The sequence below is a fragment of the Mercenaria mercenaria genome, chromosome 8 (genome assembly GCF_021730395.1).
Source record: "Mercenaria mercenaria strain notata chromosome 8, MADL_Memer_1, whole genome shotgun sequence".
Taxonomy (NCBI): Eukaryota; Metazoa; Mollusca; class Bivalvia; order Venerida; family Veneridae; genus Mercenaria; species Mercenaria mercenaria.
Window position 1 is genome coordinate 8,317,112 of NC_069368.1, and position 14,884 is coordinate 8,331,995.

The following is a 14,884-nucleotide window of genomic DNA, read 5'->3' on the forward strand; positions in this document are numbered from 1 at the left end:
TAAACTGTAGTTATTCTTTGAACTGGTTTCTGTAGAAAGGTATTTTATCAACTATCACTTTCCAGTCTGTCACATAGAGTCCCGCAATAACTCCAACTGTACAAAATGCAGCTCCTGTTTTTGACCTAAAACAAAGAAAGTAAAATATAGAAAATATACACTAAAGTCATATTCCACAAGAATACAAATTTTCATGAGCATAGACCATCAACCTTTATGCACCAGGCCCCCTCTTTCCGGAAGTTTTATAGCAAAATTCATTACAAAATGAACTGACAACTAGTTAGAACCGTCTTTCCATAAGCCAGCTGAGTAACTTTCTCACATTTCTACACCCCCAGCTGTTTCAAACTCATAGGGTTGAGCCTGAGGGATATGTGATTGCAATGCAACAAATCATTAATGTGTCGTTCAAGGAAGCATTGCTAATTAAGTCAGAGACTTCACCTCAAATGAGAGATACCCTCTCTATAAAGTCATATTCTATCATTCACAAGACACAACTGTCTTTTGGTCAAGATATCTTAATCATGTAAGTGATATATGCTCATCCTTTACTAAAACATTTAATCACAACATTACTTTAAATGTAGAAAATCCTCATTAAAGGGTATTTAACTGGGCTAAATATGTATTTACAGAGTTGCAGTCCCAACTAAATGCCACATACATGTACAACAAGAATGGTGTTAACATTGTATGATGCATGCCCCCTGAAAATGCTGGATCGAATTAAAAATAAAAGTCCAAAACAGGCTACAAATTTGATGGTCCATTTTGCACATATTTTTTATGATTTTAACAACTTTTTCTTTATTTGGCTACAGACAATTATTGGCCAAGGCGGGCCCTGCTGTACTCCAGAAAAAAACACATTAAAGAAATAATAATTATACACATTTGTCAACTTCATGCTCATGAAGTACACACTGGCCATAACTTTCAAAGAAGCAGTAGTTAATGCGAACTGAAAACTTATCACAGGAAAGGTGGGTAAGTACGGCCAAATGACAGTACTTTCGCTGTCACTGGAAAGTTTTTTAGGAAGTTTAACACTTATCTTTTTGCTTTTAACTGGAAACGGGAGCCTACATTAAGCTCTCTACCAGCCGCCAACACTTGTTCAGTGCTATTCAGCACCATTAATATAAACACTTCTTAGATGTAGTGAATGACATTTCTGTGGTATTTCGAATGTAAATGGTAGAATTTTTTACAAATGGCCCCTGACTGCATATATGTCATACAGACTCGTACACATGATCTGCAAATTTAGTCCTATAAACAGGTCCCAGAAAAATCACAAATTCGCTGTATAGCTAAATCTAGGAAATATGATTTGCAAAGATATTGCTGTGTAGACTAGTTGTTATAAGTTTATGTGCATAAAAAAGGTAATTTTCAAACTTATCTGCGCATTAAGCAACGTAATTTTTAAAATGTTTTTCTCATAAATGTACTTATTTTGTCAAAATGTACCAATTTTAGGACTTTCAAAAATTGCAGTCAAGTCACTGTATACAATCTGGCCATAATTTCACACTTTTCATAACTTTAAGCCCAATCAGGCAATAACAACTCGATTGGGCTTTTAAGCCCGATTGGGCAATGTGACCAGCCTGGTGAATACACAGACACCTGGAGTGTTGGAACACCTGCACCCCCATAAACTACTTAACTATGCGCCTGTGTAACATTTTTTCATCATCATTGTATATTCCGATGCAGACACTTGTAAACCATACGACAGAGGAAAAACTTTTCTAAGCTAGTTTTAAAAATAAGTCATCTCTCAATGGCTTAAATACACACAAGATATAAATGTTTGCCAGAAAATTCTTGTACACCCACCTGCTACTCTACTAACATACCTGTTTTACTTGTATACGCTATGTCTTTGGACTTTTTAAAAATATATATCATGCACCTTACCGATACCATGAATATCTTCAACTGGGGTATCGAGTTCAATATCAAAATTATCGCTGGAAACCCGTCCGATCAGTACATGTTTATCTTCTAAAAATTTGCCAAGATAAAACCCTATCGAATAATGTAATGGAATCTTGCATATTTGGTTCTTTTCCAAACGTTTTTTAACAGACTTTACAGAGACTTTGAAGTATGCCGCAGAATCCATGTTTGATCTTGATCATGCAGATGCACAAGGAAAATTATCGACACAACAGACTCTTTTAAACGGAAAGATGTGCATTTAGCGAAATGAATGAAATGGCCGCTTACGATTTTATTTTCACTTGTGTTCACTTCAGACTACTGGCGGGGAAAATAAAAATAAAACTAGCGAGCTGAAATTTTTTTTATTTTTTTTGACAAAATCAAAGAATTATAAAATACACAGAATGGCAACTGGCTGTAATCTCGCGTGAGCTCATGACAGAGCATGATTCGGCGTTATCTTACTAAAAAACAACATCGGCGAGCATGGAGTTACAATTTGTACCTTTAAAACTACATTTAAAATACATGTTAGCTTCTAAAACAAAATTAGTTTAATTTGAAATGGTCTTAAGACACGAAGTACACGGTTTTTTTTGCCATCCAAAGAAGCGTGGTCATACTGTGATAATTATTTTACCGATGAATAGTTGCTTTCGCATACAAAATGGTGCGTGGAGAAAGCGCCACTTCCGGTAAACGAGATCTCGTTTTTTTGTCACGGGAGGTTGGCGAGATTTGCTCTAAATGCCTTTCAAGTTGCCAATCTATTTATTTTTATAGCTCTTTGACAAAATGCAGAATTTCTCCCATATAATTTTCTGTTGACAGCACTGACAATCCAGTACTATCGTGAATATCATCTTAAAGAAAAATATATACTGCATTGAAGAATGTTACACAGGCGCGTATTAGTGGGGGGAGGGGCAGGTGTTCCACACCCAAAGTGTACGTCTGTGCGTGAAATTTACAGAGAAGGCTAAATGCTGTCAAATATTCCGTCATTTACATATCCCCACACAACCTATTTTCAAACACAACCTATTTTCAACCGCCTAGGACTTTGTATGATAAAAATCTTTACAAGCCAAATTTATCAGTTGTGATTGTTTCACTGTTTACAGAGACAGAACATGTTATGAACCTATTCTCCTTCAGTTTTGGTACTTAGAAAATTATATAAATTCCATTTATGTAGCAGTACTATGTTTTGAGGTTTTTCTTATTACTAAAAAGGAAGTGTCTAGAGGTACGGATCCGTACCTCTAGAATCAGATTCTAGAGGTACGGATCCGTACCTCTAGACAAGCCTGTTAGGGGTTTTCTAGGGGTACGGACCTCCTTTTTCTAGAGATTTAGGGTTATTTATATCTTATTTTTTGTTGAAAATGAAATAACAGATAAGTTTTAACTAGTCTTCACTTAAAACTTGGATCTAATTGGTTTACAGATACCAACGTTCACCCGATTGTTTACCTTCTCTTTCAAAACCTAAATAACCGAGGATTTCCAAATGAATAAACTGTTCCGTGCCGATTAGTTTGTTGTCAAATAAACTGATGATAACAGTTAGATTAATGAATGAATCTATCCCTTAAAGTCTATTTCAAATTCAGCAAAAAAAAATAAATATCAGGCATAATAATATGCACCAATTAATTTTGTTATTTAACAAGGTATAATGATAATCGGCACGGAACTGATTGTTTAATAATCAATTAAGCGACATTAAGTAAAAGAAACTGTTTGTGAAAACGCCCAATGTATCTCGTAACGGCTACCAAATGTGTGAAAAACATAAATACACTAAGGGTTAATTATCAATTAAAAACAGTTTTTTCCCCAACATATTTAACATTATTTTGTTTAAGCTTTATATCTTTTTTTTCAGTCAGTTCGAATCCTCGTGATTTTTTTGGTGTTCCTCGGTTATTTACGTTCCGAAAGAAAATGTAACAAATCGGATGAACGTTGTTATCTGTAAACCATTTAGATCCAAGTTTAAGGTGAATTCTGATGAAATGTTATTTGTTATTTCATTTTCAACAAAATTTGAAATGTAAATGACCCTTAATCTCTAGAAAAACGGAGGTCCGTACCCCTAGAAAACACCTAACAGGCTTGTCTAGAGGTACGGATCCGTACCTCTAGAATCAGATTCTAGAGGTACGGATCCGTACCCCTAGACACTTCCTACTAAAAAACCTGCGTCTTTCCTAGTCTACTACCTATTCTTGCTTAAGCCAATATCAGTATTTATATATCTTTTGCAAAAATGTTTATTGCTTAACACATGCTTACTGCCAGAATTGTGAAGCATACTATTATTAAATTATTTTGACAATGCAGTCATGATCATCATGAGCAGTCGGCCGTTAGACAAATTTTGTATGATTGCCGAGGGTTAGTCTGGGCAAAAACAAATTAAAATGCTTTAGACAAGCAGAAAATGTAAGTATTGAATAGCTATGATGATTGAAAAGCAATAAAACATAGGTATTTTATCAAATATTTAATTCCAACTTACGTTTTCCGAAATTGTCACCCGTTTTCGCGACCGTGATTTTCGGATATTTCTGTCATTTCTGACGAGATTTTTTAGTGCAATCTTAATAAAAAGCCAATAAAAAGTCTACCTTTAAGAAAAATATGACAACTGTTGCAAAAGGACCTCTTTTTTTGAAGTATTTTTCAAGAATAAAACATGATAAGGCATCGAACCCCACCCACTTATAGGCAATGTGCAAAATAAAACACTGTTTTTTTTTAAACATTTTTTTTTTTTTTTTGACATCTTTATTTTAAATGTGATTTTCAGAATTTTTTTATTAAATGGCAGATGTTTATAAAAATGATAATTTTAGAAATTAACACAAATTGATTTTCTAAATAGCTTTTTAAAGGGTTACTAAGAAATATGTTATAAAAACATTAATTTCTTAAGTAGTATGAATAGTTTGGTACATATAATGTAGTCCTACAAGAACGTCAATGCTATGCGCTTCGCCGTTGTTGGCCTCATAATTTTATCTTCGGAAAAAGCAGTGGCTCAGAGAAAAAAATTCCCAGTGTGACCCCTGTGATGCCTGTCCTTGCAATAGTTTTCTTCATTTTCTAAGCAATTTGAAATATTTGGAGTGTCAAAAGCTTAGCAATTATATAATACATCGTCATATGTGACAGCTATCAATGTAGCAGATGTGACACCCTGGTTCTCTGGAGTAATTGAGCACATGATATAGTTCTTTAGATAATGCACAAACTTTTGGCTGCCATTTACTTTACCCTACCCCCTGTAATTTAGGTGCCAATTTAGGCAAGTGTACCTACAGTATATTGATCTGTCATGTTGGTTTTAGTGTTTGTTGCCAGACTTGAATTTTGGGTGTATTATGTTTGCAATGTTGTAATGAAACTACAGTAAAAGTTTAGTGCTGTTTCATTTTGCTGGAAGGAAAATACCACCTGCGGTTGAATTTAGGCTGTAAATTTTCAGCATGACTTCCTACTGATGGCTTTCAAAATCATCCTGCCAGGGATTCGATCAGTTAGAAACCTGAAACTTAAATGGTATCAGTGCTCCAGCTAGGATTCAAAATGGGCAGGGTGCTGGAACCGAAAAGGGCACTTCCAGTGAAGTCGGTCCGAGAGAATGCTCCCCCTCCCCCCTCACACACACCTAAAAAAAATTTTAACTGGTCCATGCATTTAGTGCATTTAACATACGTTAGGCATGGAATTTGGCATGATTTAGGCATGGTATTTTGCACACTTTAGGCATGGTATAAGGAATACTTAGTCTTTCGATAGGCTATGTTTGTCATCTCTAATACACCTATTTATTAACTAAAAATTCTGCTACTTGTAGTTTACTTGGCACTGATTATCAACTTTTAACATTTCTTTGTAACTGCATATTGAATAAATAATATCTACGTTTTTAGGACTATTTTACTGGTTACAATTTCAGTACACATCTTCTCCATGTATCCCTGTTTCTCGTATTCTCAGGGTTTCTCATATTCTTGTTTTTTGCCTTAATGTTGTCAAATAATTTAATGTTTGTTATTTTCTAGACTGGAATGGTACAAAACTAACACACTGAAAATTTCAAGTGATTTGAACGCATATTGACGAAATTACCAGCATTTTACTCAATTTTCAAAAAAATCCTTATTTTTTTCTGGTGGGGTTAGCAAATTTGCCATAAATTATTGATTATGCAATTAATTGTCATATTTCTTGATGTATTTACTACAGAATATATCTTTTTATTACACAATGGTAATTTTAATGTTTTAAATTCTACAACATATTTGTGATGAAAAGTCAAATCTAAATCCACGGGAATACGAGAAACTCTTGGTCTGTTTCTGCGGGTGAGGGTGGTATCAAATACAGTAACAAAATAATTAAATGGGATAATTTCTGTTATATTTTACGACTCAGTCTGAAAGACAAGTGATTTTTCTACAAAATAACACCCAAATGCTGTTTATAAAATGGTTAATCTGTAACTGGAAATAAAAACAACCCCTTAGGCCCCTGAGAATATGAGAAAACAGGATACTTGATATTTATAAATTTCTAAGTGCAACATACAGAAGCTAAAGTTTAAACTTCCAAATAAATAAATAAATGAAATAAGGCACACTTTGTAACTTAAAACAGTTTAAAAGCAAGTTTAGCTCTTCTAATAGAACATATTCTGGGTATCCAAAATTTTGTATCCGGGTATGGTTACACTTTTCTTAAAGTTGCCAAATGTCCGGTGTAAACAATATTTTCGTAAAAATATTATGATGCAGAGACAGTTTAACAACATTTTACAGTATCTGACATTAAAGTGTACCCTGTCATTACATCCTATTAAACTAATTTCAAAGAAATCTTCGTGAAAAATCGGCAATTTCATACAGTAGACGACAACCTACTTTCGATTTTAAAAACTTGTAAAATGATAGAATCAAAATATTTTTTTTATCTAAATTTGATTTTGATCGATTTCAATTAATCAGATTTAAATGTCTGTTGACTTAACTTAAGTTTCAGTTGTGTATGAACGGATATTTACGACTATGCTACTGAAAACGAAAGTACACTTTGACAGGTGGTGCGAAAATAATAATAATTTCAGACTGGTTTTCAAACTGTTTTAACAACAAGGTTCAGTGATTTTAATGCTAGTGGAGCAGTCTGAAATGTCACGGTCTGCCTCGGGCATGATTGCACAGCAGGCAATTGTTTGCTAATTATGTCAATGACCCCCGGCGTGTATCGCTCAATAAATAGGGGGCATAATGCAGTTTATTATAATCATTAATCACTGAGGCAAAAAAAGGAAAGTTTAGCTAAAAAGGAAATGAATGGTTGTAAAACGGGCAGGGTGCCTGGTGGGGCAACAGGGCGGAACGAATTTCGGAACGGGCGATGTGCCCTGCTGTAAATAGCTAGCTGGAGCACTGCGGTATGCTTTTACAGCACTTATGCTGATAGAAATTGTTAGACAATAAACCAAAGTTTTGGACTTGCATTTGTACAAAACTGCACAGAAAACTTGTTAAGCGGTTGAAAACTGGTTGTGCCGGGATACTTACCATTTTGTACCAAAAAATTGTGACTTAGCAAGAATATTCCTTAACGTTCCTGGTGTACTAATAGATGGTAATTCAGTAGATTTTGGCGTCGGCATTTTTTCTGTGAAATGTACACTTGACCTTGAATAAACTTACCTTAACACCGTTTCAAGTAAAAGTCACTGGTGAATAGTTTACTGCAAATCCAATTATTTTTTTACCCGTATATCAATATTCAAAGCATATGCGTTTAATGCATAGGGCTATCTTGGACTTACATAAATTTAACGAAGATAAAATATCTTGCATTTTGCCACTTTTTATACATTTATCAAAAGATATGAAACTATTCACAGCACAAAAATCACGTGAAGACAAGTCATGTGATTACAGAAAGATACAAAATGTCTGCTGCCATGAAACTGTGTTTTGTTCTTATTTTGCTGTTTATTTGTTACGTTTTTGCAGACAGAAAGGTAAATTTAATGCATAAATATAATAATGTAGTATCTATATGATTTGAATAGCTCTAGATGCAGTACATTTTAGAAAAACGGTGCAAAAACTTGAAAAAGCAAATTTCATTTTGGAACTCGGTATTAAACAGGAAGGTCTAATACGGGGAGTAGAAACTCCGTATAAATCAATACCTTTATCTGTACTATGCTGTCGTCCATACCTGTAAATATCGACCAGTCGTTAGTGATCGATATTTTGTTTTCGCCACTATCGATTAGCGCGTAATTAGCATATTACCTCATGTTAATCATGGAGCTATAACACTTATTGTTCAAAGGGTTTACCAGTCACATGTTAAGTGGCGATAATTAGATGATCAGAGATTGATCTAAAGGGATTCTGAAGCAAAAACAGCATGCGACTGCATGTGGTGTTATGCTTAATTATTATGAATTAACTCGAGCTCACTTCCCTGAAGAAATATTTTACCACGTAACTTCAAACCTTTATCAAAGGGCCGATTTTTGTTGGATTTGAATAAAAAAAAATGGAAAATAACAGAAAGCTGACACTTTGCTTAATCTTGTAGAGCCATAATTATAATTATTGTTTATAATGTCAGATTTCTACATACAGAAACAAACATTCTTCTTGAACGTAGGGAATGTTTCAAACGAAATTGTTGTTTAAACTCCAAAAATTAGTTTAATAAATTTAATCTTAAAACTGATGTGTGAAAAATACAATGTATTTAAATTAAAATAACAATATTTTTTTAAAAAAGGCCGACAACGAAGTTACATTTAGTATTCCGAACTTTTAGATACTCAAGCCTCAGAAGACGAAGTGAAATCAATTATCAAAAAGTCAGCGAACAAATCATGCGAACTAGATCCTATCCCAACATGGTTATTAAAAGAATGTCTTGACGAACTAACACCAGTGATAACAACAATTATGAATGCATCTCTAGATGCTGCGTATGTGCCCAAAGCGTTCAAACATTCACGAATAAGACCTCTTCTAAAAAAGCCAAGCCTAGATTCTAATGTCCTAAAAAACTATAGACCTGTGTCAAACTTGCCGTTTCTGTCTAAAATCTTAGAAAAAGTGGTAGATGTTCGAATTGAAAATCATCTGAGGAACAACGAACTTCATGAAGTTAATCAATCTGCTTATAAAAAATTCCACTCAACCGAAACCGCCCTATTAAAAGTTCAAAATGACATTCTTCAATCGTTGGATAAGAACAATGTGACTATTCTTGTGATGCTTGATCTCTCTGCAGCATTTGACACTATTGACCACGGGACGTTGATTCATCGCCTTGAACGTCACTTTGGTGTTACAGGCAAGCCACTCGCATGGATGATGTCATACCTTAGTGACCGCTACCAAACCGTATGCATAGATGGCGAGCTATCACAACCAGTGCTAATGAAGTACAGTGTACCCCAAGGGTCTGTCCTGGGGCCAAAGAACTACACAATGTACACAAAACCAGTCGGAGCTATCTGCAGAAAGCACGGACTGAACAATCATTTCTATGCGGACGATTCGCAGTTATATCAATCATTCAAACCAATAAATAAAATGTCTATTGAGGAGACCATTCATCGCGTTGAAAGTTGTTTAAAGGATATAGTAAGTTGGATGAATAATAACATGTTGAAACTCAATGCTGAAAAAACAGAATTAATCATATTTTCATCTGAACACAAGACACAATCTGTTTCAAACATATCTGTGAAAGTGGACGGCTCTGAAATCAAACAATCAGGCAGTGTCAGGAACCTCGGTGCTTTCCTGGATTCGAACATGAGGATGGAGCAACATGTGAATAGTGTGTGTAGGAATTCCTATGCACAGTTGCGGCAAATTAGTCACATCAGACAATATATAACCGCAAACGCAACCAAATCTCTAATCAACTCTCTTGTTACATCACGTTTGGATTATTGCAACTCTCTTCTATATGGAATTCCAAAACGGTCAATGAACAAACTGCAATATGTCCAAAACACGGCAGCTAGAATCGTAACCAGAACATCCAGATACGACCATATAACGCCTGTTCTGCGTGAACTCCATTGGCTTCCTGTGCAATGTAGGGTAGAATACAAAATTATAACACATACATATAAGGCACTCAAAGATCAATCACCAGCTTATGTAGCGAACATGCTAGAAATATATACACCATCCAGAAATCTGAGATCGCAGAATAATGCGTTAAAACTAGTGGTGCCCAAATGTCGAACAATACGATTTGGTGACAGGAGCTTTCAGACAGCTGCTGCGAGGTTATGGAATGCCCTCCCATCTGGCATAAGAGAGTGCAAGACCGTGCAAAGTTTCAAAAAAGCGCTAAAGACGCATTATTTCATACAATTCTTTGGCAACTAACATCTCACTGATTACCTGATTTATAATGTAGGTACTTTGCCGGCCAATTAATTACTTTAATTAAGAACTCCAGTGTGACAGAATAATGTTGGCGGTGTTTTTTTTTTTTTTTTTTTTTTTTTTTTTTTTTTTTTTTTTTTTTTCTGTGGGATGTATCATGGATGTTTTCCGGGCCGTTTAGGTAGCGATTGACCCAGTCATCCGGGTCGGTTTGCATGCTGTGATGCATTTCGCAGACATCATACTGTTTAATTCTGTCTGTTCAAAATGTAAAATATCTTCTGTTCTATTCTGCTCTGACCTGTGTCTTTGATAGGTCAGTTAATGTTTTATGATATTGTACTTTTGTTTCATGTTTTGATCGGCCTACCTTCCAATTTAAAATGCTTGGTATCTTATTACCGTAATGTAATTTTAATTTCTTCTATAATAGTTCAATTCCCATTTTTTTATTGAACATTATATAAATGTTTTTATGTAAAGCACTTTTGAACGTATTTTTATATGAAAAGAGTGCTATATAAATGTGGTATATAATAATAATAATAATAATAAAACTGCAGAAAATCATCTAGGTTTAACACGCATTTAAATGGTGAAGAACAGAGCAATATCATAAACAAATATTTTCAGGCAACAGTTTACAGTTTTGACTTGCTATTTTCATTAAAATATGTCCTAATTTTTTTATTCTAAATACTCTGAATCAACAAGGCAAATATCATGTAAAAAACGACATCTTTCTCTCTGGGTAAGACAAGTCTAGATTTAGCCATTTTCACAGGGCGAAAAGTAACATTAATGTAGATATTTTCCATTTAAAAACAGATGCAGGCAATAATTTCATGGCAGAACTTTTGTTTTCAACAAAAAATTCAACAAATGCTTTCCCAGATTTTCACTGAAAGGACGAGTTAAACTGTAAGGCGTAAGTGTTTGAGTAATAGCAGAATAACCTACGGCATACGCTTCGATTGGACGACAGCATCAGATAAGATAAATGCCTGTTTCCAGTCCCCGTATCAGTTGTTCCAGGTATTAAAACAGAATTTACAGATTATATCATACATGTAGATTTAATAGAAACACAATATGAAATTAGACGCTGCCTATTTGACAGGAAAACCTAGTCATACGGATTCTTTCTTTTTTTCTGCATAAATTGTTCTTTCTGATATTTTCAGTTTTGACAGTAAGCCTGATGGTTTTGCTCTTGTTATAAAAATTAACAAAGGAAAATGTTTTAAAATGTTTTGTTTAAATGAACGTAGATCTAATCATTTCTTTAAATGTGTCAAGACTAGACAGACAATGGAAAATAGTGTTTATGAGTTAAAGATAATAGTGATATTTGAGTGCACAGAATCTAGTCCCAAAATTCACCCATACTGGTACTGATGATAAACCCGGACAGAAAATGACCTGTACCTGTAACTTTTTTATTTCTGCAAATTGTTATCAATGGTTGGTATCAAAATAATGCTTAACATTTGCTGAAAACTTTACATAATTCAAATTTATATTTAGTAAGCAAACTCACACGAAAGGAGGGCCTGAAAGGGGTATGTAAAATGGGGACTGTACGAACGTTGATAAATTCGACCACTTTGTCATTTGGGTGGTTTTCAAAATAATGAAGCAAAAGTGTGACATAGGGGTTGAAAATTCAAACTTATTTCTTATGGTGGTCACCTATTTTTTATTATAGCAAATACTTCAAATTTGAAGGAAATAACTTTGGGGAAGTGTTGAGAAATGCCAATCAGAAAATATTTCAGCCTTTAATTCGAAAGTTCAGTGAATTTCCAGTAAGGTGGGTGATAAATGTTGCATGGTGTTATGACAAGGAAATATGTATAACAGTAATTTTTTCAACATAAATTATAAGTAATGGGTGTATGTGTATGGTTTGAAACTTATTTAATCATATGTTTGTGGACATTGGTTTTTAAAATCACCCTTTCTGCAAAAATTTGACATGAAAATAAAACTTTACCTAGAAAAGTTGTTGCTGAATGCAAAATAACTATCATATAATTATAAAACCAACTTTTTTCTGACATGTTGCATGTTTATAAACCACATGCCAAATTTCAAGAATGTCCAGTAATAGACCATTTCACGAAGTATATGCGCATGCGCAAACTGATTACCGTTAATCCGTGAATTAACGTGATTAAACGATAAGACAAAAACTGGGGGCTAAGAGATAGATAGATAGGTTATGTACAGCGTGTTAAGTTTGAGACAGTTTTCTTCATTTTTGGATCGAACTACGTTGAGACTAAACAATCAAATAGTCTGTATAGCTGAACGCTTTACTTAAATGTCTTACGATAGCTGACCAACCGCTGCGTCTGTAAATTATTGACAGGTGTAATGAGCGGGAATTCCAAACACAAGTTGCGTCCTTAATAACTTGTTTAATTAATAGCAAAAGCTGATCTTCACCCGATGTACAATTATTGAAAAGGTCAAATGCACACTTTTTACGCAAATGGCGTCGAAAAAAAAATCACGTTTTAGCCTAAATAGTTTTGACGTTGCTGTTTTTACAGCGATTAATTTAGTTTCGGGCGCCCATTTCAATCAAAAAGAAATTTATTTCATTTATTATAACAGGACCGTTGAAACCTATACGGTAATGTAAGTTTCAAATATGTACTCAGACTATTCGCCGAAGGAATTCTTACTTCATGCAAAGACCATGCCAAAATCTTTCTACGAAATTATTATTTTTGAACGGAATGACTAAGTAATGTGTAAAAACCATTCCATAGAATTAAAAAAAAACAACTAAACTCATACAAATTTATTTTACTGAAAAATGAGAGATAAAATGCGGGGTCTCCGACTTTGTTTTCGCTGTATTGTCTTCAATTTTCCCCTACCATCCTTTTTACGCGAGATTTAGGGAAAAATACAAACAACAACAAAAATTTCATTTTAAGCGTACTTCAATTTTGTTAGCAATTCTCCGATTTCTTTCCGATTTTTATTGTCACACTTGTATGCCTGAATGCATGTTACAAACACCAAAAAAGCGTAATAAAAAAATGATACTTTTTATTAAACATTTTACTGCTCGTTCTCTCCTCCATAGATTTTTATAAATTTTCTGAAAATGATCCCCGAGATGTTTTTGAATAGAATAAGATAACAAAACTCCTTGACTACCGGGTTCATTTTCACGCTACAGTGCTAAGAAAATTAGGAAGTTAAAGGAACATTAAACATGTCTTTTCCCGCATTTTCCAACCAAGTTCATATTGTCTGTTTGTGGAATTTATTAATTTATTTGCAGCCTTTATATTACGGCTTGTAGCGTTATTAGATAGTGTTTTTTTTTTTTTTTGTTGTTTTTATTTTTTCGTATTAAGTTTAAGCCCGTTTCAGCTGTTTCATAAATAACTAAATGCAGTTTTCTCCGGAATCTGGAGATGTTAGTTCGGGCCCGACTTCCTACAGCACTGCATGAAGTGGGAAAGATGTAAATTCTTACGGAGAGTTTTTGTGTAAGCAAACCGCCGTGACAAGGTTGTTGAGAAACGGCGTAAACCCAACACAAATAATGGACATCAAATGGATAAGTACAATAATCTATTTATTTCATGTCCGCAAATTTTTACGTCTGACATTAACTTCTTGTCGTTTTGATTGTGCATATTTCGACCAACTTATAAGGGAATAATTATTGTTTGTTTAGGGTTATACACCCGTTTTCTTCAACATGTTATTTATTTTTTTTTTTTTTTTTTTGCAAGCACTGAACTATTTCCACAGTAACTTAAACTTGTCTCATTGATAAATAATACTTACGGATAGAGTGGCCGTACCAGACACCAAACATGTGATCGCTCGACTGACGGGCGAACGATCCAACCAGTGTGTTATTCATTCCGGGCGGGGGTAATTTTTGACTGGATGAATGAGACAAAGACTATTTTTAAGAGTCATTTGTATTTGAAGTTTCAAAACTGGAATTATTTTAAAATCTGAATTGCACGTATTTGTTAACAATGGTTTAAAATGTTCATTTAAAAAGATGAATGTTAAATATTGTGAGAAGGACTTAAATACCGATCATTTGAAATAACTTGTAGCCTGACCCAATTGGGTTTTTTTGTGAAGTGAAAACCCTTTTTCACCAATTTATGCATCAGAAATCTTTGTTGCAAAAATCGATAAATAACTGAAGAGCCCCCAGTTTTTCAAATCTCGTTGCGTCTCGAGAATTCTCGCTTAGAATGCGTCTACCGATAATGACTTTTCCAATGCTTAGACGCTTGCCGTGAAATGGTCTATTCTAATTTCTAGAATTGTCTACTCAAAATTGAGTTATTTTAAAGATGCACAGGGGACACATACTGAAGATCAGTGTAATATTCATTCATTATTAGTTTTCTATTCATAAAAAGACTACTGGTAATAAACTTTAGACAAATACTATCAAAAAATAGTTTATTCCACAAAATAAGTACAAA

General features: G+C 34.1%; 1 protein-coding gene across 1 annotated transcript in view; it reads left to right on the top strand.

The window, feature by feature from the left end:
* Window positions 1–7,862: 7,862 nt before the first annotated feature.
* The window catches only part of LOC123523101 (glycosylated lysosomal membrane protein B-like), a 32,989-nt gene continuing 25,967 nt past the window's right edge, over window positions 7,863–14,884 (top strand). The window contains exon 1 of the mRNA XM_045300733.2: window positions 7,863–8,011. Coding sequence (XP_045156668.2) covers window positions 7,940–8,011 — 72 coding nt within the window. The 5' untranslated portion in view covers window positions 7,863–7,939. The remainder of the gene's footprint in view (window positions 8,012–14,884) is intronic.